The sequence below is a fragment of the Chinchilla lanigera genome, unplaced genomic scaffold (genome assembly GCF_000276665.1).
Source record: "Chinchilla lanigera isolate Chin_1 unplaced genomic scaffold, ChiLan1.0 scaffold00030, whole genome shotgun sequence".
NCBI classification, from domain to species: Eukaryota; Metazoa; Chordata; class Mammalia; order Rodentia; family Chinchillidae; genus Chinchilla; species Chinchilla lanigera.
This window is the reverse complement of record NW_004955431.1, coordinates 2,900,540-2,928,457: the sequence shown is the minus strand read 5'-3', so window position 1 is coordinate 2,928,457 and position 27,918 is coordinate 2,900,540. Positions and strand designations below refer to the sequence as shown.

At 35.9% G+C, this 27,918-nt stretch overlaps 1 protein-coding gene across 5 annotated transcripts in view; it reads right to left on the bottom strand.

Moving 5' to 3' along the window:
* Window positions 1-27,918, bottom strand: part of Setdb2 (SET domain, bifurcated 2) — a 43,243-nt gene that overhangs the window by 14,634 nt on the left and 691 nt on the right. For 3 of the 5 annotated variants that reach the window (XM_013515747.1, XM_005387590.2, XM_005387592.2), the window contains exons 2-5: window positions 23,331-23,680; window positions 15,207-15,332; window positions 14,399-14,464; window positions 9,584-9,680 (exon numbers count right to left, since the gene is read on the bottom strand). In XM_013515747.1, the coding sequence (XP_013371201.1) occupies window positions 9,584-9,680; window positions 14,399-14,464; window positions 15,207-15,332; window positions 23,331-23,346 (305 nt within the window). In that variant the 5' untranslated portion in view covers window positions 23,347-23,680. Of the gene's footprint in view, window positions 1-9,583; window positions 9,681-14,398; window positions 14,465-15,206; window positions 15,333-23,330; window positions 23,681-27,671; window positions 27,907-27,918 lie in introns of those variants that run through there. The other 2 variants (XM_013515748.1, XM_005387591.2) reach the window with 2 other exon arrangements.

Below are 27,918 nucleotides of genomic sequence, written 5' to 3'. Positions count from 1 at the left end.
AAATATTATGTATATTTAATTTCATAATACTCCAGGAAAGTATAAGGCTAGATCTAACTTTCAATGGGGTACTTAAGTGCACCTAAAATATTGAGAGTTTGCACTCAATAAAGAGCTGAAACTGGGGTAAGGATGAAGAAGATACTTTTCCAGGCATGCTTTGTTCAAGCTTTTTGCTTGGAAAAACCAGTAAAGATTTGCTAAAAAACTATTATTAATTTAATTAAATTATTAATCCTGGGGCTGGGGATTTAGCTCAGCGGCAAAACGCCTGCCTGGCAAGCGCAAGGTCGTGAGTTCGGTTCCTGGTACCGGAGAAAAACCAAAAAAAAAAAAAAAAAGAAAGAAAAAAAAAGAAATAAATTATTAATCCTTTTACCTTGTTTGTTTGCATCTAACAATTGTACTAACTGATTGTTTTTCCGTAACATGTAATTCACTTAGCAATCACGTCAACACATCTGAAAATGACAGTGAACTGACAGGCAAAAATGGGATGCCTACTGATTTTAAGAAAAAATAATTTGTGAAACAAGTCCGTGTTTGGAACTCAGCCTTTAAACTTCCACAAAGAACTTGAGTTTTGTTTTACTTTTTCTCTTTGAGTGTCTGTTATGTATTATATATATGTTTTAACATTTAAAAATATATTTTTTAAAGCAGTGCTGTCCAATAGAACTATTTCCATTGGTGGCAAAGGTATATGCCCATACTATCCAATAGCCAAAAAGTCCATGTAGCTACAAAACACTTTGAATGTGGCTAGTGTGACTAAAAAATTGAACTTTAAGTTTTAATTTTGATTAGTTTAAATTTAAATAACCACATGCGGCCAGTGGCTACTATATTGGATGTGCAGATATGGAACTTTTCATGCTTTTTTCCCACCTGCACAGTAATCCTTTGAATAATTTCTGAAGTTTATTTAACTTATTATGTGACAAATAACTTTGTATACAGCAATTTCATACATGTAAACATATTTCTACAAAATACACTCCAAAAATGTGATCTGAAATAAATGCATTAATAATTTTACTAATATGCTCAAACTATTCTCAATGAATCAGTTTCTTCAGCAATATATAAGCATGCCTACTCTTACAGAGCTTCATCAATCAAGTAGGTCATCATGCATTTTGTTTCCAGATAGTCTAATAGGTGAAATGATGTATTACATTTATAAGCTCAATGTTCGAAATGTTCAATTCAGTTTCTTATGGTACTACTCTAATGCACATTGAGCATTCATATATATAAACACCTATATCTATCCATCCTTGACTAAATTCCTGATCTTACCATAGGACACCTTCCTTTAAGAGGAATTACCACTGCTTCAGGAATACACATTTTAAAAAACCAACTTGTTATTAATAAAACTTCCAAACATATACCGAGACTAAACTTTTCTCAGAGATTATACCACACCCCCACAAAGCTAGAACCAAAGAATATTGGCAAATAATGACTGTTTAATCCTTTGCTTTAAAATATAAACAAACTCTAGCATGATTTTTAGCAAACCAAGGCCATGTCCATAAGATGCCCTACCCTCTTCCTTAAAATGCCTGCCTGAGAAAGCTCAAGCCAGTATTGAACTGTTCAAGCCAACACTGACCAGAGGCAGATACACTGTTGACCTTATTTTCCTTTCTGGAGCATTTACTAAAAAAGGTGTACAATGGTGACTATTCTTCCCTCTCTCTCAGATTTCCACGAATTTCCTACAAGTCAGTGTGACCTTCTCAAAGATGTGAAACTCAAGCCTTTGAAATGTAATTAACAGGAAGGAGAAGGTCTCTATCTCCCCATGTCTGTAGAAAGATGAAATTCTGACTTTCCTGAGAATGTCAATAGCCAGCTAGTGGACACAGCTGGCCTAAAGGCTTCATAACCTTGTATTTTCCACTTGGGCTCCACAGTGTTCCCGCTTTGTACGCTTTCATAATTCCTTTAGAAAGTCTACTTACCTCTGATAAATGAGATTGGAGCTCAGCTTTCCCCTGTGTCAGTAGTTCGTGAATAAAATCTTCATTCACTGCCTTACCTAAATGTGGCATTATTTGCCAACAGTGTTAACCCACTAACTTTACTGATGCTTGTTACAAAGTTTCAATAATTAGCCACATTTTACCTATTTTAGTTCATCTGTTCTCTCTTGCCCCACCCTGAAACACATACCCACTTTGGGGGGGGGGCAGCATTTTAAAACAAATTCCAGACATCACATCTCTTTACCTGATATGATTATTATCGTTTTTTTTGTGGCACCAGGGATCAAACTCAGGACCTGGTTTGTGCTTGCCAGACAGGCGCTTGTTCCACTGAGCTACATCCCCGGCCCCGATTATATATTTCTAACAGGTATATATAAATAATATAATGCAGTATTATACATATAATCTTATATATAAAATTATATATATTAAAAAAAATATATAGAATCTCGATGGTCCACCTTTACATTTCCTAAAATCCAGTCAAGCTGCTTATTTGGCTCAAGTCCCACATTTGGTTCCAATGTCTTTTCTATCTCTTTGATCTCATTAGCAATGTGCCATCCTCCCTTTTCATCTTATGAAATTTACTTGCTGAATTTTAATTTTCATTTGTCCTGTAACATTTCCTTCATTCTGGAATTTGGCTGATGCCTTTCTGTAGTGATGACACAACTCATTTCTCTATCCCCAGTATCCCTGTCAACTTGGTAGTCAGTTCTAGAAACTTAATTAGAGTCAGTAAAAGTTGCGTGGGGGGGAATACTACACAGGTAGTTTGTGCATTTATTGTGAATCACAGCACGGGGCATGAAGTGTGTTTCACTTTCAATACTTGAAAGACTGGAAAGTAGGTTTGGATATTTTCAGCCAAACCTATCCATTTTAAAGTTCCTCATACATATTTTCCTTATTGGTTTTGGTATTCACTTATTATCATTGCCTAAGCCAGTGCTACTCAAGCTGTGCTAGTGCCATTCCTTCATGGTACTTAATCTGTAAATGAAAAACTAAAAGTGCAGAAATTTTTACAGCAATGCGGAAACACTGTATTGCACTTTATGAGTATTGCTCCTCTATAAAATACAAGTTTACAACAAAAGAAGACACGTTTCATCACAGTTAGTTTGGTAGCACTGTCCTAAGGCCACTGTTGGAGGTGGATGAGTGGATGGAGTATTGGGAGATGAGAGGTTTTGAAAATAAAATCTTCTAACTCGTTCATTTTCTTATTGAATTTTCTAGCCTGCAATTCTTTTACAAAGAAGGAATTTTTCTTACTTAACTCTTGGATAATCCTGACATACAATTAATATAAAAAGCATTATAAATGCCTTAGATGTACTCTGTCTTAGTATTCATAATAATGTGTTACGTGTGTGTGTTACTGAACCAACAGAGTATTCAACTACTATATATCCTAACCTTTTTTGTTTTTTTTGAGTCAGGGTCTCCCTCTGTTGCCCATGCTGGGCTTGGACATGTGATCTTCTTGTCTCAGCCTGCAGAGTAGTTGGGCCTTATAGCTGAATGCTACTTTTCCCCCAAAGTGATTATTCTTAAAAACTTATTGTTACTACAAATGAATGAATTTCTGTATTTTAAATACTTAAATAATTATTCTCTTTAGGTTCTAATTGTACCAATTTTGGCCAGTGGGAGGTTCCTTAAATTTGTTCCTCTATCTTTCCTAACACCACCCCTAGATTTTCATAGCTTCTGTTGTAACACATGCCAGGTCTAGAACCAGACATTGCTCTGGGAGCCATGGTTCCACTTAGTAAGAAATGACAAGTAATGATCATAATCATAATGTTAGGAAGGACACACCTTTTCTTTTATTTTGAGTCTTTTTTTTTTTGAGACAGGGCCTCACTTTGTAGTACAGGCTGGCCTTGACCTTGTGATCCTCCGGCTGGGATCCTCCCCAGTGCTGGTATCACAGGTATGTGCCACCACACCCATCTAGTACACACATGTTAATCAATATTGCTTCACAAATGCTTTCTTAAAAGGTTGGACTAATTTATACTTTCAATCTGATACATTACAAATACTGTTTTATTTTTTAAAATGTTTTTGTTGTAGTCCTTGGGGTTGAACCCAGGCCTACTGCTTGCTATCACTGAGCTACATCTGCAGCCCATCAAAGATTTCTTGAGTGGTGCTAACTAACATCATAGGTACAATGGAAATGATAATGAAATCTCCATAACCTTAAGGAGCTTATATTCTAGGTAACTAATTATTTACAATAGAGTATAAATAATGTTATGAATAAAACTGTGACATATACTATGGAAACAAATGAAAAGACATGTAACCTTTATTATTATTCTGGCTTTTTAGGGTTCTAATGATACAGCTTTTCTGCGGTCTGAGAGTCCAGTGTTATCCAGAATTTGTTTGATGTACCATGAAGATCTAACTTAAAACTTCCTTTTGATACCCAATTGTTCAGATCATGTTTGTTTGTTTTTGTTTTTTGAGACAGGGTCTTGCTATGTAGTTCAGGCTGGCCTTGAATTTAACTATGGGGTCCAGGCTGGTCTCAATCTCACGCCAATCCTGCCTCAACTTCCTGAGTGCTGGGATTACAAGTGTGAGGCACTGCACTCGCCAGATCATTTTTGAATGAGTGCTGTCTTTTACTTTCTACTATTGATTAACTTAGTCATATCCCATATTTTTTATTTTGAGAAAGGGTCTTGCTAAATTGCCCAGGCTGGGCTTGAGTTCGATTCTCCTACATCAGCCTCCCAGAGTGCTGGGATTATAGGCATGTGTCCCATGCCAAAAATGTTCACGAAAACATTGAACGCCAATAATGTACTCTCATTTTCTGGCCTCATTCTGCCTCTTGACCAAATTAATTCTGTGCCAATGTAATAGTTTTTAAAGGTAGAAAAGATTATCTACAAATGTACTTAACACATTTTATAATCATATTTTCTTTGGTATCCTACTGTAATGGCTAGAATTCTAGGAAGGGAAGGATGGAAAGAAGGAAAATTTTATTTCTAAAAGTTGGTATTAACATTTTTAAGATGTCTTCTGGCAGCTGCTAAGCTTTTTCCTTATGTTTCCTTTGTAAAATAGATTTCCTACACTGCCATTTTGTAAGTACTGTCTTCTCCAACTTTAAATTCTTATTTTGACTTATCTCTGAGTCTATAACAGGGTATCAGAGAAAGTTTTCTGGAACAACATGTGGATAATATAGTTTCCGAGCTTTTGTAGAAGTTGAATTTCAGCTTAGCTGTGTCGTTATTTTTGTTAGTTTTTGAGTTGACACTCTGAAGATATTTGTATGTTAGCAATGATACTAAAATTGTATTTAAATATTTTTTTGTTAAACTGGGTATGATGGCACAAGCCTGTAATTCTAGCACTCTAGAATGCTGAGGCAGGAGGATTGCTGAGTTTGAACCAAGCTTTGGCAACTCAGCAAGATCCTTGTTAAAACTAAAAAAAAGTCTAGGGAAGTAGCTCAGTGCAAAGGCCTTGGTTAAATCCTCGGTACTACCCCCCAAAACTGTCTACTAGTAATTTTCAATACTGTGGTAATTTTACCTCCAGAGTTCTCTAGTCTTCTTTACTCAGAAGTTATTTTCTTTGATCATGGCTTCTATTTGACTTATTCTAAGTTCTGGTGTTCTTGTTTGCTTTTAGTTCAGAATAACCATAGCAGATTTTCATACAATCACTACTTCTATAGCATGGGTTTATACTGATTATTTTTTAAATATGCTGAAAAGATCTATACTTCATATTTATATAAAAACCAACTCAGAAATGGAAAATATATTTTGTTAATTTTCTAGGTGCTAATGCAATTGAGTCTTAATTTAGAAATCATTCTTGAGCTATGGGAACCACAACATCAGCTCCGAGTTTACCATATCTGAAGTTCTTATGTGTTCAGGATAACCCTAAAAATATTTCAGTAGTAGCCACTGGACTTAGTGACTTTACATTATATTTTTAAAAAGAATATTAGTTATTCACAGTGCTCTTAATTTTTTTACCCACTGGCCCTTTTCTTAGATATTTTGGATATTCTTATTAATCCCAGGTTATACATGTTCCCCACTGGTGGTACAAATGGATCTAATCTCTTTAATCAGTCTTTTTACTAATAAAGTTAATAAAAAGTCTACAAATGGACTGAATCTAGTTAGTTGCTTGAATTTTATTACTGCTCAAATATAAAACTAATATAATTCATATGAATAAAAATTATTACAATAATTAATAATTTAAGAGAAATTTATATTCAAGAATAGTTTATCAGTAATTCTCTAAATTTTAACATGGAAATCCTACAAGTACCCTGCTGCTGGTATATATAATATGCATTTACAAGTGCTGTGCCACAAATTAGCTGTATTACAATTTTTTATACCATTTCAATGTTTTCCTCAACAAACTATAATATGATGAAATCTGGTTTGCTAAAATCAATGCCTTTCTTTGCATTATTATAATAATTATTATTTTTTAAAAAGCAATGTGTAAGGGAAAAAAAGGAGAAGGGTTAAACCCCTGGGAAGGAAGCAGCAAAGCTCAGATCCCAGTGCGGTGGCCCCGGCCGTTGAGTCTACTGGCCCGTCTGCCGTGCCACTGATGGCTCTGTGCCCCACATGCAGCCTCCCTGCAGCCCGGCTGCCCCAAGCCTCTGCCTGCATTACTGTAATTAAAGATCTCCTGATAAGTGGTACCAGCTACTCAAAAGAGTCATACATACCACCAGTTCAAGCCACCTGACGGGACAGTTAGAGCAAATCAGAGCTGCCTGGCGGCAAGACATAGGAATTACAGTTCCATCATGAAAGTATCAACCTCCTTAAAAGGTGACTTTCATAGAGTCCTTTTTAAAGAAAGTTGAAACCATCTAGACATCCACCCATAAAGGAGCAGATAAATAAAATGTAGTGTTTTTAATTATAAAAGAATAAAACTAGAGTTAAACAAAAAGAAATAGCTCTAAATATAGCAGAATGATTGGATCTCAAAACCAATGCTGACTGAAGTAAGAAAGCACATGTATGTCTATTTAAGTAAAATTAAAAGACTACAACAGGGAAACAGATTCTGTAATGCACCTTTTGTTCTACTCTCCTGTTTAATGCCCATCTTCATTAGCCCAGCCCACTTTAGTAATTACTTTTATTCTTTCATTTATTTTCGTATCCAACATTTCCTTAATTTTAAAGCCAGTATCTGACTACTTGTTCCGCACTATTAGCTGCCAACTTCCTTTTTACTGTTTTTCCCTGCCTATAAAGCATTATAGTATACAGTGAACTCTGAGCACTTCTGTTTGTCTTTCTGAGATCTACCATGTTTTGGTTTCATTTCGTTCAGAATTCACTGTAATAAATTCTCTTAGACTCCCCTAGCATTGTTCTTTCTTTTGATACAGGCTACTCACTTTCAAGTTAGTAGTGTTGTATGTAAAACAGTAAACAAATGTCTCATTCCCCTTTTCAACCTGACTTCATGAATTATGTTTTACATCAGATTTTGCGCCATTCTTTTTTCCATATATCATTACTTGATTTCCTCCATTTCAGCTATGACTTCTTTGGCTTCCTGTTTTGCTTTTTGGAGGAAAGGGAACATGAAATATTAATGTAGCTCACCCTAACTAGTCATTAATTTTAGTGTACTCAAAGATATTGATCTCTTCAAAGTTTTTTTAAAAAGAGCATCAAATATAAGACTGAGAATTTAAAAAGCCAATACTAGGTGTTGAGTCAACAGGTAGGTGAGTAAAGTCCACATTAAGAGAATTTTCCTTTTTCATAAAGTTCTGATAAATTCTGATAATGTTATGGAATACTATATACTATAGCAGAGTTTTAAGGACAGCTTTGTAAAAGAAAACATAACTACACCGGGCATGGTGGTGCCCTCCTATAATCTGTGCCTGTAATTGCTGTAAGTCTGAGGTCAGCCTGGGTTACACAGTGAGTTCAAGGCCAGCCTGCACTACATAGTGTGACTCTGACTCAAAACAAAGAAGGAAGGAAAGAAAGAAAGCAAGAAAGGGAGGAAAAAAGAAAGAGAAAGAAAAAATGTTAAGTGGAACAATACAAGAGGAAATAAACTCATAGTTTATCCAACAGTTCTTTCTGAACAGTAATGAAGTGCTTGCTTGCTTTGGCAGCACATATACTGAAGAATAATGAAAAGAGGTCTCTGACCTTGTGAGTCTGTCTTTGGACATACCCCATTCAGTACTGGCTGCAGGGACAATAAAGGCAAGTAAGCTTGTTGGGCATGCTGTTGCAAACCTATAATCCCAGTTACCCAGGAGGCCACCTTGGGTAACTTTGCAAAACCCTCTTAAGAAAGGGCTGAGGATGCAGCTCGGTGGTAGAGCTGTTTACAGAACAGTGATACCTCTGGGTTTAATCCTCAGTACCATAAACAAAAGAAGAACAAATACAACAAAAACTACCAAAAAAAGAGGAAGCTTACTTACAGGATGATAAGCTAGAAAAGACAGAAAACATTACACATAAAAGATCTGCAATTCAGAAAGACTCTGCTAGCTACACAATGAAATTAAACCAAAAAGAGATGCTTATACTTAGATTTAAAACACAATTATCTAAACTTAAGATGGGGGAGAGCTTACTGGGTAGAAATTTATTAGAAAAAGAATCTTATATTTTAGTGATTTAAAGTGGTTTCATCTGTATAAAAAAAATGCAATTTTACACTGTACATTAGGAAGTGCTCAGAATTTCTAAGAAAAAAGTTGTCATGAGCTACTGAAATGGGCAATAAGGGTAGGGTTCAAATGTATGATCCCCCTGCCTCAGCCTCTTATATCTCTAAGTGCTGGGATTACAAGTACAGTTCAATTTTTATAACTCCCTTATTTCAAGAATTTTTTAGAGAGTCATTTTAATACTTAGTTGAAAGGACAAATAAAATTAAAGGAACAACATAACATTAATTCTAAAGATGCTATTGTGTTTTTCAGAACTATCTGCTTTGGCAGAAAAGACTTTCAAGCAATTTTCCTTTAATTAGTAGTTGAATGTTTTGGTGCACGTATTACTTACTAAAAATAAAGTGTCAGAAGGTCAGAGTTGTTGTTATACAATTCTCCTTTATGCTAAGGAATGTTTAATGAAATTAGAGGTAAATGATGAAAGGGAAGTCAGGAAATACCTCGAATCACTAACGCTTATGTTTACAAACAAATTGGTTCAGAAACAAGTATTTATTTTGCTTCAATTCGCAAACTCTGCATAGAGTGACAAACATGACCCTGGCACCCTGCCCACACAAATATAAATGCACCCATCTTCCCCCATATTGTAAAACAAATTAAGTTTGTAAACTGAGGTACCACTGTATTATAAAATGTCTTACTTACCTAGGGATATTAAATAAATAATCTATTAAGGGACTCATGAACCTTTATCCTATATAAAATACTAAACTTTATAAGTGGTAAAGCTTTAATGGGAAAAAAAAATTTACATTTTATCTAATGTCAAATGATTTTGAAAGATTAAATCTCTTCAGAGCAAAAGCATTAACATAAATATGTATATACATACAGAAATGTACGGTCTTTTGGAAAGAAGTCTTCATATGATGTAGAAGGAAATGCATTTAACTTGTTTTCCTGTTCATTGTGAGTCACACATATATGATCTACATGGAAAAAAATACAACTGTGAGTAACAAATGTACCAAGTTAAGCACCATTCACTAAAATATCTAAATACTATCTTCTAGAAATTCTGCCTACAGGAAATCCTAAAATTTGCAAACATATTAAGATTTCAGTGTACAGCCAGAAGATTAGGTGACAGTATTTTCAAAAACATTAATAATGACTAGGATAAATTGAAATGCATATAAGAGACTGTCACTAGGAAACCTATAGTTTGGTCTGAATGTTATCTAAATTTTAACCAACCTTAAGGTGAACATCAGGTATCCCTCTTTCTGCTTATATTCTGCAGAAAAGTATCGTAGTTTTTCAAGCCTTATACAAGGTCAGAAAATAACGAGTGTATCTTTTGTTTGCTCTTTGTTCTATAACCATCCATTTTTGAAGGAGGAATCTGAGGTGTCTGGTTAGTTCTTTTCATCTATTTTTCATGTCTTATTTCCTTATATTATCTTTTACACAACCCTTCCATTATTCCCCTCTTCTCTTTGTTCTTTTTTACAGGACCTGGTATCAAACCAAGGGTCTTGCCCATGCTAGGCTTGCATTCTACTTTTTTCTTGTTTTTATACTGTACTTCAAATATTCTTACCCTCTAACATATCTATAACATAGAAATAAACTGGTGTACTTAAAGAAAAAATTATGGCTTATAGGAATATTCTGTTTGACTTAAAACTTCTTTTAATGTGTACAAATGGGTTTCAAGGAAAGAAGTGATTCTTATCCTGCCTTATTATATGGCTTTTTTTGTTTGTTTGTTTGACTTTTTGAGACAGGGTCTCACTATGTGGTTCAGACTGGCCTTGAACTCACTATGTAGCCCAAGCTAGCCTCAAACTCACAACGATCCTCTTGCCTCAGCCTTCTGAGTGCTGGGATTACAGGAGTGCATCACCACATCCGGCTATATTGCTGTTAAAAAAATGTTTTTTTCAATGCTACTTATTGAAACATATAAAGCAGACTTCATTCAGTTCTACTTTCATAGGTACAGAGATATTCCAGTAAGGGAGAGAGACTGGACTCAAATTGAAACAGCATGAGCAAGTGGCAATTCATAGTCAAAGAGCAGGTTGGTGGTTAATGGATGAAAAATGGCTAGGAGGAAATATAAAGGATGAAGGGGAATCTAGCTAACCAACCTAACAGGATTGCTGTTGTAGAGAACACTCAGACAATCACCAGGAAGATGGGGTGAGGCGGGGGATAAGGAACCCGATCAGATATTTATCAAATATTGAGTGTGAAGGGGTTCTTGCTAAAATTGGATTTTTCAAGGAGGTACTTCGATGGACCCAGGAGGAAGTTCAGAAGCCTCACTAAAATCTGGTCAAGCAAAGTGCTTTAGTTTTACTAAAAACAACAGCAATAAAAGTTTAATGAAGAATATTTGAAATTATAACCCAAGACTACTGGCTCATTGAAAAGCAACTATTCCCCCTTAATTACCTAGATAAAGAAGGTTTAAAATCTTATGGTTGAAGAAAACTGTAATAATTACAAGAAATTATGTAACTAAGAATTCCTGACTTTTTCTCAGGTAATTTCTTTGCCAAAGTCATAGAAAATTTATATTAGCAAATATGCACAAAACAAATAGAGTTGGAAATAGGATTTATGGAAAAAAATGAATATTTAAAATTATACAACAGGAAGGAGAAATAATTCCTACCAAGAAAAAAGTATCCAACCTTGTATGGGGACACAGCAAGTATTTACAGTTATAACTAAGTGAGGTAAATAAAGGTAATCAGTGGTTTGATGAGAGTCTGGGGAGTGCAGGCTGGTTCCCAGAGGGCTTGCTTTGACCTCACACCAAGTCCCTTTTTTTCTTCAGGTTTTTTTTTTTTTTTTGTCTTTTCGATACAGGGTTTAACTGTGCAGTTCAGGCTGGCCTTGAACTCAGTGATCCTCCTACCTCAGCCTTCACAGTGCTGGGATTACAGGCAATGCGCCACCACGCCCGGCTTTTTCCTCAGTTTTAGTATTCTTTTAAAAATAAATGCTGCCGGGCGCGGTGGCGCATGCCTATAATCCCAGCACTCAGGAGGCTGAGGCAGGAGGATCGCTGTGAGTTCGAGACCAGCCTGGGCTACAAAGTGAGCTCAAGGCCAGCCTGAACTGCAGAGTGAGACCCTGTCTCAAAAAGGCCAAAAAAAAAAAAAAAAAAAAGCTAGTGTGAAAGTTTATTACACGTTTTTAATCTTTGTACTTGCTAACACAATGTCAATTACTAATTACTTAAAAACTGGCAATTATTCTTTTGATAAGTTAATTTCAGATGAACAAACTATATGAAAACAAAATCATAATATTTAGCATTTCTATTAATGAAATTACTTTAAGAGTCCCAAAACAAAAACCCAATTTACTTTTAGTGGTAAATATGCTCACTTGGGCAGCACATACAATTTTAGTGGTAAATAAGTTGTTTCACAAAGCAAAGTGTTGCTTACAATTAGTTCCTTGTTACCACTGCCTGCATTTAAAAGTCTGTCTGGGGAAACCTGTATAATCCCTTAAACGTGTGTTCATTCTGAAGGGGCCCAGATGTGTCACAGTAGCACAAGCATTATTCTGAGCTCACATATATTAACACTCAACAAATGCAGGAAAAAGACTTCCTCCAAACTCTTCTAAACTACCTAAAAGCAGGTCCTTAGAAACAAAATGCAAAACACTAAACATACAAAAATCTCAAACCTAACTGTTATAAATCTCTTCCTCTAGGAGTTTCAAATAGGAAAAACTGACTTATCACAGGTAAGCCAAGAAGTTGGCACCATATCCAGGCACTGTCACAAACTATCACTCCTCCCGTCTATTCCCTTCAGGACCCAGTCAGCTTTCCAAAGTCATCTGTACTATCCTAACTGCCTCTTTTTCCCAAGCCCCCTCTTCTAAAAGTCATTTGTTCTTCTACAAGTGCCTTTGCTCCTACTTTTCAGCTATTAGGAGGGTGTAATAAGTAACCTCTCAAATCTCAGCAGTGCTTTGGGTATTCACTATTTTACGATTCTCCTGTGCACATAAAGTGAAAAGTGAATTAACGTGTATGCCTTTTCCCTGTTAATTTGTCTCTTGTCAGTTTAATTCACAGGCCCCCAATGCTAGCCACTGAGATACAGATTTCACCCCACACAATTCCAGATTTTACTGAAGGATACTGTAAAAGGGAGGATATTTTTTTTCAAGAACATATTCTTCTGAAATTATATTTACTGAAATCGAGAAAACTTTTAACGAACAAAATGTTTCTTTAAAATAGACTGATGATGCTAGACTATATTGCAGAGACTTAAAAGCTGTAAGGCTCCAAATTATGGCAGTAAAATAAAAACTAAAATCTTTTGCCAATATCCAACTGTATTAATTAAAATCTGTACTGTCTCAATAGGAGCAAATCTGTGATAGACTAAGATTTATGGAATTTTGATTCTGATAAAATAACTTCAAATTTTCCAGTCTTATTAAAAATAATAACAAGTATGTCTGCCCTGCCCCAGTTTCAAGCACAGTACCTAAAACACTGTACTTTCCTAAGTGATGAGGAGCATCTACTACTATAGTATTTGGTCTTACTTCCTAGTTCCTGAGCCAAGAGCTCCTAAGACCCTTGGAATCTCCAGAGTGGTGTCTGTCTTTAGTACAGTAATGCAGTAACTGGTGACACGGTCCTTGGGATGGTGGCTCATCATTGGAAAGACCAAAGCACAATCACAGGAGTGGAACTTTTAGCCCTCACCACTTCTGTCCCTCATCTCCAGGAAGAGGACAGGGGCAGGCAACTGATTCAATGATTCAGTCATTTGCGACTATGTAATGAGACCTCAAAAAAAATCCTAAACTATGGGATTCAGAGCACTTTTAGCTGAGTGAAAGCATCCATATGCTGGGAGGGTGACACACACTGGAAAAGCAACAAGTAGAGAAGCTCCTTCACCTACAGGCCTTCAGACTCTGCCCTTCGTTACTTTTCATCTGGCTGTTTATTTATACCCTTTCCACAAACTGCTAATAGTAGGTGAAGTTTTGAGCCTGAGTTCTTTGAGCCATTCTGTAAAATTACTGAACCTGAGAAGGGTGTTGTGGGAACCCCTGATTTGGAGCCCACTGAGAAGTAGCAGAAGCCCAGCGTTTGTGACTGGCATCAGAAGCAGAAGATGAGCCTTAGGGGACTCAGCCCTTAACTTGTGCAGTCAGCACTGAGTAGTTAAATGTCACAATCAGACTAAATTGTAGAACATGAAGGTATCCACAGAAAATCGGAGAATTGCTTGGTATGGTGTCAGAAGTGTTATGAACAGAGAAAGAGTTTTTTAGTGTGTCATCTCTGAACCTTCTAAATTTAGTTTTAGAGCTTGAAAGACCAATGGTCTAAAAAAATAAAAAATAAGCCATCAACATCACTACACAGAATATACCTTTCCAGTAGTGTTCTTCACAGAAAGCAGGGGTTTTTTTAGTGGTAGAATTCAATTTGCATTCTTTATATGAAGAAGACACGTGCATTCCCAATCTCCAGATGGGTAAGATTTTTCATTTAACAGAGGAAACTGACATAGCTTAGCAATGTGGAGCTTACATTTTGTTTCAAATTATAATTAATTAATGGGATATATGAAGGATGGCTTGCTTTGGGGCAAGGAAATATAAGAGAATATTTTAGGACTGGGGTAAGAAATGTACATACGCTTTTTCAATGTTGAATTTTTGCTTAGAGTTGCATCATTCACTAGAATCATTGCTTGGATGTATTCTGTTAAAAAAATAAAAATAAAAAAGAAATGAAAGCAAGTAAAGAAGTTGTCTCAGTCATGAGGTAATACATAATTTTGTTAATATTTTTTATATATGTCAAATATTATACAATGAGCAGATACTGTTTTGGCAACATCCTCATCTTCCCCCGTAAAAAAGACAAAGGTGTTAAAAGAAAAAAGTAGGCTGACAGAAAAAGAAGAAAATCACTAGCTATTACTCACAAATAATCAGATTCATCCACTTTTACAAGATTTCCATGGGCCCAGCCCTTCTCCCTCCTGAGCCCTAATGCATGTTGGTGGCAGTGGTGGGCTTCGGAAGAGGGAGTAAAAGGAACCAAAATGCAACCAGCCTTGAAATGCAGCCAACAGACACCCTGGGCCACTGCTGTGGACAAGGTGGTACCCCTGAGTTCTGGGTCAGGGTCAAATATTACTGACCAGCCAGGCAACACGTCTGGTCCCTGGTGCCCAGGCTAGCACCTGTCTGGAGACCAGGCTCTGGGCTGAGGATGAAGGGAGGAGGAGGGAGGAAGAAACAAAAAATTTAAAAAAAGATATCCATGGATTTGGTAAAAGTAAGTTTTCATAGAAATAGAGCAAAAAAACAGCAAAGAGATTAGGTTTTCAGAAAATGAAGCAATTATTTGACTTTTAAAACAATGCTGTTAAAATTATAGTACTCTATAGCCATATTCAAGATTAAGCTTATTGAAAAGTGTTTTTATTCCTTTATACCTTTATTTGTGGCAGATCCATCTTTGATCTTTTGTTTCAGTGACTGTAGCACATTTTGTACTTTTTCAAATATGAAGTCCACCTTTCCATCATCTTCTAACTCCATCCAGAAACTTTTTGCATCACCTATAATAAAAAAAAATGGTCTAAGAGTTTAACAGAAACAGACTAATTTCCCCAAGGCACGTATTCAGAAAGATCTACTTAATTTTCAGTAAAATCAATATTCAATTTGTCACTTCCCTTGAAGAAAAAAGATTTTAGTCATGTTTCCTTTTAAGAAACTACAAAGAATATGACTGAAGTATCTCCTCTATTTTTCTCTTTTTTTTTTCTCCTCTATTTCTCTTATCTTAAAAAATGTATTATGGTCTGTGGATGTAGTTCAGTGGTAGAATGTTTGGCTCCCATACACAAGAGCCTGAGTTCCATCCCCAGTATCACAAAAACAAAACAACATACACACACCCATATGACTTCAATGACACTACGAAGGAGTTACTTTAATACAGGGTGGTACTGAGGCATATGCATAGTTTTTAAAGTTTCAGAGATATAACCTATGGTAAATATAGAAGTAGACAGTTTCAGAATGAAGTGTCTCAAAGACTACTGATATAACTAAATATCCAAAAGTACTGCTTTCTTTTTTGAGTCCTGGGGATTCAACCTTGGGGTGTTCTACTGAGGTATATCCTCAGCCCTTTTTTCAACTTTTTTGAGACAGTCTTGCTGAGTTTCCCAGACTGTCCTTGAATCTGTGATTCTCCTGCCTCTGCCTCGTGACTGCCTGGGTTCACTGGTACCGGTATGTGCCACCATGCCTGCCAACACTGCTTCTAAAAAAACTCTTATACAAACTTTAATTATATGAAACCAAATAGTGTTTAGTTTTTATATAAAGGAGCCAACATTTCTAATGTCCATCAAGATAAATCTTTTTGCAAGCAACACCATGCACAGCTAACATATTAATACAAATGCTCTCAGAGAATTAATCCTTTCAAGTTGAAAATAAATGAGAAAGGCAACTAAAAATTAAAATTAGCAAAACTTGAACTCACATCCCAAGTTTAAATCTAACAAAAATACATAACGTGCTAAGTACAACTTATAAAATGTTAAAATATATACAATTATTTCAAATTAATAGAGCTTTAAGCAAAAAAGAGATATAATAATTGTATAGGTCAAGGTCACTTGAGAGGGTTGGGGATGATAAAGTGATAAAGTGCTTGCCTAGGAAGGTCAGTTGAGTAGCAGTTAGTAGATTAATGAGAAAAAAAACCTAAATATATATAACTATATAGTTGTCATATATTATATGTATATATCATATACATACATATATACAGAGTACACCAAAAAATGTATACATCAGGGAAAGAAAAGCTTGAATAAATATTTTAACACTAAATTTATTGAGGCATCATGAGATTAAGTTACCTTTGGCCTCTACAGTTACAATAGGTACTCAAAGCGGTAGCCATTAGCTTCCAAGATATTTATTAGTACAGTGAACTGTTAAAGTGTGTATATATTTTTTTGGTGGTCTGTCTCTTTCTCTCTCATATTTTCCTTGATAAACATTAAACCCTGATAAACCTCCAACCCTGCAATAGAGGCAGAATATTCCTAAGAGGCCTGGTTGTTAGAGTCCTAATTCACTCTAAAAGTGCTAGGGAAAGTCATCTTTCCCAAGGGATTCTCCACCTAATTAGGGTTGTGCCACCAAGTAGCCTCAGGAGAGGTGCTGTTTCCCTGTTAACACTGTAGCCTGATGTGTACTACAAGAGATAAAGCCTACTTTTAATTCCTGACAGCATAGCTCAGACAGTTTCAAGATTTGAAACAAATGCAACATGAGAGGGCGGAATGGATGACAAGTGGTGTGTAAGGGGTAGACACAGCTGTGACAGGATGACTTTTATGCATAATGCTAAGCAACTTTACATTTATATGGAAGACTACTCAAGAAGTGCAAGTATCTTATGATGTGATTAGATATGTTTCCTAGAAAGATCACTGTGCCAGAAGTTCTGGCACAAGCCTGTAACCCTAGCACTTTTAGAGGCTGTGACAAGAGGTTCACAAGTTTGAGCCCCACGTGGGCAACTTAGTGAGACTGCCTCAAATATAGTAACAGTAATAATGGGGCTGGGGATGTAGCTCAGTGCAAAAGCCCTAGGTTCAAATGCCAGCACCTCAGGCAAAAACAAAACAACACATTCAGATGGTGGCAGAAGAAGCTAAGAGTGAGTTCCATCTTTCTATCTCAGAGAACCACACAGCCAGTAGTGCTATTCAGTGAGGTACAAAATGAAAGGGACAGATAAGAATTCAAGTGGGGAAGGAAGGAAGGAGACATGGAAGAGAAAAGGAGGCAGGAAAGATGGTATATACACACACACAGAATACTCTTCAGTCATAAAAAGGAAGGAATTCTATCATTTGTGACAATATATGAGTGTAAGTAGGATATTACAGTAAGTGAGCTAGGCCAGGCACAGAAAGGCAGTACTGTATGATAGTATTCATGTGGACCCTAAAAATGCTGATCTCAAAGAAGCTTACAGTAGAATACTGGTTACCAGAGGCTGGGGAGAGTAGGGAGGAGGAACGGATGAGCAAAAGTTGCTGAACATATTCTAACTTACAGTTATGGTGCTCTACTGTATAGTACGTGACTATAGGTAATATACTATACATTTCAAAAAAAGCTACAAGAACATTTTCTGAATGTTTTCACTACAAATATATACATGTAATAAACATTACAGCATACAGTATAAATACATTTTTTTTCAGAAACAAGATCTCACTGTGTAGTTCAGACTGGCCTTGAACTCACTATGCAGTCCAGGCTGGCCTTGAACTTGCAACAATCCTCCTGCCTCAGCCTTCCAAATGCTGGGATGATAGGTATGTGCCAGCATACCCAGGTGAAATACAAACAATTTTTATGTTAATTAAAAATTAACTAGTTGAGCTGGGGTATAGGTCAGTGGTATGAGTCCCTGGGATCCATCCCCAGCACCATACACACAAAACAAAAATTTCAGGCTCATTCAACACTGTCCTGCCTGGAGAAAAACAGTAGTGATACTAAAACACGGCAATGTTTAAAACCATCTTAGAATGCCCATACTACTACCATATTACTAACTTATCATGACAAAAAATACAACAAACTGGGTTTGGTGGTGTGTATCTGCAATCCAGCGCTGAGGAGGCTGAGGCAGAAGGATGACTCCAAGATTGAGGTCAGCCTGGGCTACATAGTGAGTTCAAGGCCAGCCTGAATTGCATATGGAGACTGTCACAAAAAAAGGAAAAACAGATACAACAAAACTGCTTAGTCTTAGAAAATCAATTAATAAAAGAACAACGGCAATATAACTTTTTAAAAAAGAGAGAGGCCATAGCTTGGTGGTAGAGTGCCTGTTGAGCATGCATAGGCCTTGGGTTCCAACACCAACCTCCTGACAACAACAATTAAGAAAGCGAAGTTAACAAAGCAAAATATCAAAACTATCTGTTTTTACAATAAATGAATATAACCAAGCATCCTGTTTCTTGTAAAATCAATACTATTTCAGACTGCTAGGTTTCACATTTGTTCAAGAAAAGAGAACTTGTTGGTGGGTGACAAGATATCACTTTTCATCTCAGTACTATGGGAGACTGGGGCAGAAGGATCACAAGTGTGAACCCAGTCTGTGTAATTTAGGGACTTGGCAAAATAAAAAAGGGCCAAGAATGTAGTTCAGTGTGAAAGCCCTGGGTTCAATCTCTACTACTGTTGGAAGGAAGGAAGGAAAGAAGGAAGGAAGGAAGGAAGGAAGGAAGGAAGGAAGGAAGGAAGGAAAGGAAGGAGGGAGGGAAGGAGGGAAGGAAGAAGGGAGACAGAGACAGAAGAAGAGACAGAGGGAGGGAGGGAGGACAGATGGACAGAGACTTTCATCATCTGCTGTAGCCTGTAGAGATTATTATTACAATGTAAAGAATCTTAGTGTGTTGGGCAAGGGGTATAGCTCAGAAGCAAACCTTGTAGGAGAGGCCCTAGGTTTGATTCTCAGGCCCCCAATACACACAAAGAATTTTAGTTTTTTGTTCCTGATCTTATTTGTATACTACATGCATGCACAGCATTACAAACTAAAATTATATATATAAAATATCACCAGAAGATAAGGAATAAAGGAGCAGGTACTGAAAAACTGACTCATAGACCAGTACTGCCGATACTGCCTCCACAACTAAAGAATACCATCTGATACCAAACTTGCCTTACTTAGCTAAATATGACTATTTACTATAAAACATAACTATATGGCAAGAAGTATAACAGCTCTGTAAATTATATACTTATACTATATGTCCCCCAATCTCACTTGAGACAGTCTTTGTAAAAAGGTCAAATTCCTCAATCATAATGATCCAAATTTATTAGATGAAAATTTACAGAACACTCACAAATGCACTGATAATGACCTCGGTATACAGAAACACTTACGTGTTTGTCTAGGATCTCTCAGGCATCTTTAAGCCTTCGAACAATAACATGTGGTTTATGAATCCCTGAGAGCCCCCAAATCCTTTCAGAGAACACAGAAGGCAAACTATTTTAAAATCTATGTGCAAGTTCCTGGATTCTATGCCAAGAACCACACACACATACTCAAAGTACTACCACTACTACTACTACTACTACTGTTATTACTACTAGTAATAATAATAAATTTGCCTTTTCTGTTTTACAGACATTAACTGACTGTTCAAAAGCACTAGAGAGTAAAACTGATGCCTTAGTATGCACCAATGCAACAGCACCAAACTACCAAGTTACAGTGATTGTTACCACTAATTTCACTTAATGTACTAGATGAAGCAACATAACTTATCATCATTTGTACAGTCATTACAGTACAACGGCCATCTCAAGGAACAAGGAGGGGCTGGGGATTTAGCTCAGCGGCAAAAGCGCCTGCCTGGCAAGTGCAAGGTCGTGAGTTTGGTTCTTGGTACCGGAGAAAAACCAAAAAAAAAAAACAAAACCAAAAAAAAATCAAGGAACAAGGACTTATTGGACCAAACAAGCTAAATTAGCTTTTATTTATTTATTTATTTATTTATTTTTGGTTTTTCTCCGGTACCGGGAACCGAACTCACGACCTTGCGCTTGCCAGGCAGGCGCTTTTTGCCACTGAGCTAAATCCCCAGCCCCTAAATTAGCTTTTAAAACTAGAAACTATTTTTACTCTAAAAATAATGAACCACCTTTTAAATGAGATGAGTAAGAATACTGACAGATATGATTTTTTTATATTGTATGAGGGAACCTGTCAACAATTTACCGAACCACTATTTTGTAAGTGGGCTTCACAAGATGTTGTTAATCACATATATGCAAAAGTCCAAGTGCAAAATAAACCCATGGATTTTAACGTAACCATAAAAACTGATATGAGACCAGGGATATAGCTCCATGGTAGAAGCGCCTGCCTGGCAAGCACAAGGTCCTGAGTTTGATTCAAAGAACAAAAAAAGAAAATTGATATGAGCTCAGATTCCACATTCCAACTAACTTTTAAGGAATGAATATTTGTTGAGTTTTGGAGACATAATAGAAAAGTATCAACAACTGTATGAAAAGCCATTAAAATGCCTTCCTCCTTTTCAAGGTCCTGTGTAAAACTTCACTGTCTATGTATTTCAACCAAGGCAACATAACCCAGTAGTTTGAATGAAAAAGCAAACATGAGAATTTCTCTGCTACTAAGCCAGGTTTTAAGATACTTGTAATGATATAAAACAATACTGTCCTTATTTGAAAAGTTATTTTTCCTACTTTAACATGTTGGATTTGTTCTTTTTTAAAAAATGGGCCAATTACTGTATCTGAAACTTTTTAGTTTCAACTTCTAAAATAGTTAAGTATCAACAGACATTACATAAACAAAAATTCTCTAGTGTTTTCAATACTCTAAAGAGTATAAAATTCCAAGACTTGCCAGGGCTGTAGCTCAGCAGCATAAGCGCTTGTCTGGCAAGCCTCAGGTCATGAGTTCGATTCCCAGTACCCACTCCAAAAAAAGACCAAGACCAAGAAAAGTTTGAGAACCACTGGCCTAGATCATTCCAGTGAAATCAGTGTGATGATCTGTACAGTAACCTGTGTATTACAAGTATACTCTATGGCAGTGAAACGATTCTGTATAATACTGTAATGTTATACATTTGTCAAAACCCATATAACTTTAAAGAATAAAGAATGAACCTTAAGGTACATAAATTTTTAAAAAACAATTTAAGAAGTCAGTAAGGAATGCAGTCTATAAAGAGAATGTAACTATTACAAATGTATAAATGACCTCACTAAAGGGAGGAAAAGGTGCTGACTTGGGAAAGGATAATTCTGAAGATGCTATATGTAGATTAGATTTGAACAATTAAGTAAATGGATGACAGGTAGTGAGAACCAAGTTTCTCACTATTGGAGTGGGAGTTTACAGATAAGCAAGGAAAGGAGACTAAAATGATCCATGTAGCAATGGACTAGAGTTGGAAACATCATATAAATTCCAACTGAGTTTGATATGGATTGTCACACTTACAAATATTTATAAGTATGTCCATTTATACAAGTTACAAACAAATACTTCCCTGCTCTGTCAGGTGAGAGGGTCTATAAGCAAGAGACCCATTAAGACCCTGTTGCCCAGATCTTGGTTTCTAATAAAAGGAACCAGAGCTTATTCAAGAAATGGTTGATTCAAAAACTGGTATAAGAAACACAACATGAGCCTTGAGTATCTTCTAGTATTAGAAAACAGTTAGAAAATAAAAAACAAGTAAGAAAAACCTACACTGATGTATACCTACATTACCAAGCGTGTACCCTTGATGTGATGCGATGAAATGGCACTTTACCTCTGTAACCTTACTCCTCAAAACTCATACTGATGGGAGTGTGTCAAAGGGACACAAAAGCCACCTTAAATAGCTCCCAATGGCCAAGCCGGGGGCAATTTAAGCAACAAAATCAGGAAAGTAGTATTGGATTGTAATGCAAAGTATAAAACACATATCCACTGATGTAAATATATCTACTGACACAAATATATAAATGAACAGATAACTGAAGAGAGACAAATCTCTCTTGCAGGAGAATTCTAAATAATTCATATAGATATCCTGCTCTCAAGGAGGGGAAGTACTTCTTAAGTATGGGGTGCACATAATTTACTTCCAAAGGGTACAGTAAGAAATAGGAGAAAATAAAAAGAAGTAACTTTACAGTGGAGAAAACTGTTAACACAACCTACATAAACCAGGTGATAAAAGTTTAGTATGATGTGATGAAACTGGCATTTTACTTTTGTGATCTTACTCCTCAAAACCCACAACCCCAGTCTAGTCATGAGAAAATCACACACTAATTCCAATAGAGGGGTATCCCACAAAATACCTGGATACAAAATCCCATAGAATCAGTAAGAGTCAAGGAGGCGTAAGAAGTAAATGTAATGTAATATTCTGGATAGAATCCTGGAATAAAGTATTATGTAAGCACTAATAAACCATAGATGTTCGTTAATAATGTATCAGTATGGGTTTGTACATTTAAAATGTACCATCTAAATGTAAGATGTTAGTCACAGGTGAAGCTGAGTGCTGGACATATGGTGACTCTCTGAACTACTTTTGTACTATAAAAACTTTAAAAATTTGTTGCTAAAAAGTAAAGTCTGCTTTTTAAAAACATACATTAGAAGATAGGTACAGAGGCACGTAGCTATAGTGCTGGCACTTGAGTGGCTGAGGCAGGACTGTAATGTAAGTCCTGCCCGGACAATTTAGTGCGACTCTATCTCAAAATAAAAAAGGGCTAGGATCTAGCTCTGTATGAAAGGCCTGGGTTCAATCCCCAGTACCATTAAAAAATAAAAAAAGCTCTTATTTAACATTACCGATTATCAATTAATTATAAAGACAGTCAAAACTGGAACTTATTCCCTCTAATTCAGAAAGGTCACTTACAAAGAAAAACTTTGAAAATTCCACAATATAGCTTGTCTATAAATTTTAAACATAAAATTTAACATGTGTTTTTCAACCTACCATTTTTTTCTCCCATCTTTTGGTGTTGCTTATAGATATAAAATTCTTCAAAATTAAGTTTATCAAGACTGAATGATATGAATCACTCTGATGAGAATATAACTGGAATCCAACAATTATCTTCAAAATCTGCAGTCCTCAGCAAAATAAATCATTATGCCATTACAATATTCTTTGATACTTGAATTTTCAAAGAGAAACTGTGGTTGAAGAAACTTTCAGACAGACTAATAGTCCCAACAAAAGTTTGGTCTATGCATCTTCATCCAGTGAGTAATTATAGCTGTATCACATCACAGTATCTTTTTAAAACCAACTCCATCTTTTGGTCCACAACTGCATGAGACATTCTGTAAGAAAAACAATAAAGAATGATACATATTTGTAAAGCACAAAACATATATGGAAAAAGATGTAGTTATAACAACAACTCTATCTTTTAAAACAGCATGAATCATTACAAAAAGAATACAAATTAACTAGAAAAATGTGCAAAATATCAAAATTACCAATAATTAAGAATTAGCTCATATACACCCATAATTCTGTCACCCATATTTAACATACTTGTTAATTAACACTTATACTATTAATCAACAATTAAACAATTCCTATATTATAAATACTTAAAAACCTTCTAAATAGGGATAATAATGCTACCTTGTAAGCTGTGGTGAGGATAAGACTTAACTATTTAGAATAGTGCCTGACAGATGTAAAGAATTCAACAAATGTTAGCAATTAATATTCTTTCAGGATATAATTTCAAAACAAAATTTGAATTTTAGTGTATATAAATTTTCATACTCTTTCACCAATAACATTCTGCACTTTCCTTCATTAGTATTTTTATATGACTAACTGGCTACATAATATACTTTGGGCAATAATCCACACACTAAAGATTTTATAAATAAATTTTAATAAATTAATGAGCATATCAATAAACTCCTATATTGGACATTTAGATTATTTTAATTTTTGAGATTATTTTTCAGTATAATGAATCTTGAATAAAGATCTTTTATGCATATCTGATTATTTCCTTAAGATATACATCTAGTGGCAGAAAAGTCAGAAAGGAATAAAAACCCTCCATCTCATGATATAAGTCACCATGTGGTAAGTTCTACCATTTCCACACCAATCCATAAAAATATCAGAAGACTTTTAAAATATATATGGTCATAGTGAACATAAAAACACCCTATGTACAAAGTCTGTGAAGTCTGTCTGGGAAAAGTAAGAACATGAGAAGCTACAAATATAATGCCAACCATAATAATAACAAAAAAGGATGGGCAGGAAACCACACAAAGGAGACAAACGCACAACGAAGAGTACCTGAAATCTAAAGAAAGTACAATATGAAAATGAAACCTAACAAGCTTATCAGATTGATGAGCTTTTTTTTTTTGGTTTTTCTCCGGTACCGGGAACTGAACTCACGACCTTGCGCTTGCCAGGCAGGCACTTTGCTGCTGAGCTAAATCCCCAGCCCCTGATGCGCTTTAATAAGAGGAAAATAGAGAATCCTGAAAAGAATTTTAAATAAATATATTTGATATCCTCCAAGATATAAAGAAGGAAACCACAGCCGTAAAAAATGTACAATTCCAAAAAATAAGCAATTAAACATGGACTGTCCTGAAGAAAGAACCACATAACTAAAAGATTGGTAACCTGGAAGATTGAGTTTAGTAATTCTTGAAGAATGCAGAGCAAAGAAATAAGAGGAAATATAAAAGAGATGAACAAATCATGATCAAAAATATCTCAGAACTGGAAAACACATAAGCCCTCAGAGTCCAAGCGGATTAATACATATCACTGGACAATCTGTGATGAACTTCAAAATACTAAAAATAAGGAGAGTCTTTCAAACTTCAAGAAAAACCTGTATCATCTAAAAAGAACATGTATCAGACTGGTAATGAAGCTTCTTACCAGAAATGCCAAATGCAAAATGATAAAGAAAAATAAGTATGAACCCAGGATTCTACTTCTAGCCAAGGTGTCTTCTGATACTATAAAACAAGACTTCTACAGATACTCAAAGAGCCACCCAGAAAGAGACAGAAATATGATAAGTACTTCATGAAGAAAATTATCCAGTGTGTGGTGGGGCATGGTGGCAAATGCCCATAATCCCAGTAATCTAGGAGGCTGAGGCAAGAAGACTGCAAATTCAAACCCAGCCTAGACAATTTAGAAATGTATAGAAACCATTCAATTAGGAAGTTGGGAAGGGGAGGGGGTGCATGCCTATAATTGCAGCACTTTGGGAAGCTGAGACAGGAGGATCCAAAGTTCAAGTCTATCCAGGGCAAGGCAGCAAGATCTGAGGGGCTGGGAGTCCTGGGGCCCTGGATTCAATCCTCAGTACTGAAAAAAAAAAAAGGAAAGAAACTGGGAAAAGACAACAAAATAACAAATGAAAGATATGAGGCTGGGGATGTAGCTCAGTGGCATAAGTGCTCGCCTGGCAACCCTGAGGTCATGAGTTTGATTCCCGCTACCAAGAAAAGGAAAGATATGACATTTTAAATATTTTAAGGTTCAAACAGTTTTATAGCAATGCCTAAATAAACTAAACAATTTTCTAGGAAAATACAAACCACTGAGTAGTCTCAAGAAATAAAAATCCCAAGATGATGAATTAAGTATATAAAAAAATTAGAACAATAAAGATTTACCAGAGGGACATGTCAATACATCTCACCTCTCACTCCCTGTATACCAACCAACTCCATTAAGTTTTAAAGACCAATTGTATACAAAACTTAAAGGAATGTGTAATTTCTATTAAAATTATATACAATACACACATATAGAACTTAAAGAAAAACAGATTTAAAAAAAAAATTATACAAACTTATATAAACACAAACTATTACAGAGCAGGAAAAATAAAGAGAAGCTAATCATCTCTTTCTTCAAGATTAGTATAACCTTGGCACACAAGAAAAAAAACCTCAAGGGCAAAGTTACTTCTGATTATAGATGCAAAAATATTTCAATTATCTAGCAGTAGTATCTAAGTAGGGTTATCCCAGGAATACCCAAAAAGTTTGGTGATATGAACCGCCATATTAACAGAAGAATTGGTGGAAAGCTGTGACTTAAAACAAGTCAGTAGAAGTTAATCACTACACTTGGGAGAAGAGACAACACTTAGGAAACTAGGACTAAAAAACAACTTGCTTAGTTTGATATGGGCTAGCTATAGAAACCTCACACTGAAATTAATTAAGTAAACAATGAAACATTAGAAGCATTTTCATTAGTCAGGAATAAGATGAGGACAATCGTCATCACTGCTGTTATTCAATATCGAGCTGTTAGTCTTGGAGAAATACAGTAAAGATTTAAAAAGAGGGCTAAAAATTCAATGAGAAAAATTTGTAGAATAAAACAAAAAGTAAAGTCGAAAGCCATGCAAGAGATTAAGTCTAAAAAAGTAAAAATAAAAATTAAAAAAAAAGATTAAGTTTAACATATTTAAGCAATAGCAACAGAAAAGGGACATAACCACACTGAACAGATTTTTAAAATTACATAGGATACACAAGTAAAGAACGTAAATTAGATAACCAAAGAGAAAAACAGGTTTTTAAAAGAAATTGCAGAAATTTATATACATTATCAGTTAGTAAGTATATGCCAAACTTAAAGAGAAAAATTTTGAATTCAGCCATCAAATGGGCGAAACCAAAAACAATTTTTGGATGTTAGTGTAGTACTTTACTTTAAAGAAACCCTTAGGCCGGCCCGGGCATGGTGGCGCACGCCTGTAATCCCAGCACTCTGGACGCTCTGAGTTCAAGGCCAGCCTGCGCTACAAGGCCAGCCTGAACTGCATAGCAAGACCCTGTCTCAAAAAGACAAAAAACAAAACAAAACAAAAACCTCTCGTAAGCGTCATTCATATTTTCTGAGATTTGAAAGGTAAAACATATTTAATGAAGAAAATTTGCAAAATACAGCAAAGCATAAAGAAAATGTAAATCATTCACAAACATCGTACAGAGGCAGAAAATGCTAATATTTCAGAGTAACTGGAATTTCCAAATTCGTTTTTTCTTTCTCAATTCAATTTGCAAGAGAAATAATTCAGTATGCTTCGTTTCAATTTTCGGCTCCTTTTTGGTTTAAAAAATAGGATAAGATATCTTGACCATTTTGTTTCAGTTGCATCCTTTAGCCATAACAGTAGTGAATATTTACTGCGTAAAAATCACTCATGTGTTCGTATTTAATTCCTACAGCAGTCTTGTGGGGAAAACGGGATTTCTGATGAGGAAGGTACGGAACGTCACACTGTACGCAGCAGACACAAACCTCGCGGCTCGGTTCCGAAAGTGTCTTGACCCCTCCAGCCCCGCTTCCAGAGCCGCCGCTCCCCGCCCGACCTCCCCGACAGTCACGGAACTCCCTGCAGGCTGCACACGCCAAGGAGCGGGGACTACACACGCGTCCGCGTGTTAATCACTTGCTGGGGTGTGGGTAACGCGAGCCGGGCGCTCTGACGACCTCATTTCAACTCCAGATCGTGGGTGAACGACTTCACTTCCGTAGCGCTCGTGGA